At 29.6% G+C, this 2,500-nt stretch overlaps 1 protein-coding gene across 1 annotated transcript in view; it reads right to left on the bottom strand.

Moving 5' to 3' along the window:
• Positions 1-202: 202 nt before the first annotated feature.
• Positions 203-2,500, bottom strand: part of LOC115229860 (adhesion G-protein coupled receptor G6-like) — a 7,146-nt gene continuing 4,848 nt past the window's right edge. The window contains exon 3 of the mRNA XM_029800132.2: positions 203-346. Coding sequence (XP_029655992.2) covers positions 218-346 — 129 coding nt within the window. The 3' untranslated portion in view covers positions 203-217. The remainder of the gene's footprint in view (positions 347-2,500) is intronic.

Genomic DNA, 2,500 nt, shown 5'->3' with positions numbered 1-2,500 from the left:
GGCTAAACCTAAGAATCTATTTCTTTATAATCTACGTTTATCGTCTATATATAACTATTAAATTTCTCTCTCTCTCTCTCTCTCTCTCTCTCTCTCCATATATATATATATATTATATATATATATATATATATACATAAATAACTATCAAATTTCCTATATAAAACTATTAGATTTTTCACACCTTTTGTATCAACATATATCCAACTCATTTCAGCTACTTACCCCACGCCACAATTGAACTCTTTATCGTAGAAGATGGCATACGCACGAAGATATGAAGGGCTTCAACAGCCGTCCACATTAGAGATGTCAGAATGAAGAAGTGTAACAGAGCAGCCACCGTCTACAATGATAACAACAGCAACAATAACAATAATGAGTTTTTGATAAAGTCTCAGATATATATATATATATATATATATATATATATATATATATATATATATAAATTACATATAATAGAAATATTAAAAATAAAATAACAATAATATACCGATGATTAAGTAAATTACAAAATAATAATAAAAACCTATATATTTGCTAAGTGTAATTTAATTGTTCATTTTGAATTGAAAAAAGGTGTTTTTTTTCTAATTTTTTATGTATATATTTTATGTTGTGAAATTTGATTTAGTATTTCTAAATTGAATTTTTCCCTGTAAGTTAGGAATAATATTCCCTCAAATAGGCGCAGGAGTGGCTGTGTGGTAAGTAGCTTGCCAACCAACCACATGGTTCCGGGTTCAGTCCCACTGCGTGGCATCTTTGGCAAGTGTCTTCTGCTATAGCCTCGGATTTAGTAGACGGAAACTGAAAGAAGCCCGTTGTATATATGTATATATATATATGTATGTATGTGTATGTGTGTGTCTGTGTTTGTCCCCCTAGCATTGCTTGACAACCGATGCTGGTGTGTTTATGTCCCCGTTACATAGCGGTTCGGCAAAAGAGACCGATAGAATAAGTACTGGGCTTACAAAGAATAAGTCCCGGGGTCGATTTGCTCGACTAAAGGCGGTGCCCCAGCATGGCCGCAGTCAAAATGACTGAAACAATTAATAGAGTAAAAGAGTAAAAGAGTAAATAATTATATATATATATATATTGATATATTGACATTCTATATTATTGAACCCAGAAGGATAACAATTAAAACATCAATCTCAAACAAATTTAAGGGACGTATTAAAAAAAGACTAGAATTTCCATTAATGCATTTGTCAAATCATGAACTTAACAGTGTGTAATACCAACAACAACAACAACAATAATGATAATAATAATAATAATAATAATAATAATAATAATAATAATAATAATAATAATAAATAGAAATAAATTGAAATAGAAATCAGCAAAATGTGGAACCTGAAGACTAAAACAATACCTGTCGTCATAGGTGCCCTGGGAATGATAGCAAAAGGGGCTGATAGCTACCTAACTCAAATACCAGGAAACCCCAAAATGACAGAAATTCAAAAGATAGTGCTCATGGGAACTGCTCATATCCTACGCAAAATACTTTCTATGTAATCTCAAGGTTTAAAACAAACGTAATTTTCGGTTTTAGACATTGATTAGTACAACACTAAAAACTCCCCTCCCCCCACCAATATGGCACACTAGGCATAACAACAACATGACCTTCCAACCTGTTGTCTCTTGAGGTCTCTGGGTGAGACTTGGAGCCAACTTGTACGAATATAAAGCAAAAGTCAAACATAGAATATAATAATAATAAAAATAACAATAACAGTAATAATATTAATAATAATGACCTCACTCAATATAAAATCCTTTATATCCCTGTCTGTTCCAATGCATTCTAAAAAGGTACAACCAAATCAAATAAAACTTTACATGCTCCAGCAAGGCCGCGGCCTTCGGGCTAAAACATTTTTAAGGATTTAAGGATTAAGATAATACTAAAAGAACTTCAGGATTGTGAAGATGTAGACTTTTAGGGATGAAGCAATGCAATTTGGCATTGGTTCAGTATTGTGTCTCAAACCTCGAAGTGAAACCTTCGATGGAGTAAGTTATAATACTCTCACCAGGTACATATATACCTGTATGTATATATATATATATATATATAATATATATAGATATATATATATATATATATATATATATATATATATATATATATATAATATATGTATTATACTAATGTACATGTACATATATATATATATGTATGCATATGCATATATATATTTATGTATATATATGTATATGTATATATGTGCGTGGGGGGGTGTATAAATATATAAACGTTTCACTTTTATAATTTCACTTTTAATAGTTTCATTATGTATATATATATGAATATATATATGTGTATACTATGTAGATAGATATGCTTATATATATATATATATATATATATATATATATATGTGTGTGTGTGTGTGTGTATGTGTATATGCATGTATGTGTATATGTGTGTACATATATATGTATATGCATATATATATTTGTATGCATATATGTG

The sequence above is a fragment of the Octopus sinensis genome, unplaced genomic scaffold, assembly GCF_006345805.1.
Source record: "Octopus sinensis unplaced genomic scaffold, ASM634580v1 Contig13711, whole genome shotgun sequence".
In the NCBI taxonomy this organism is placed as follows: domain Eukaryota; kingdom Metazoa; phylum Mollusca; class Cephalopoda; order Octopoda; family Octopodidae; genus Octopus; species Octopus sinensis.
The sequence above is the reverse complement of the archived record's forward strand: the minus strand, read 5'-3'. Positions and strand labels throughout refer to the sequence as shown.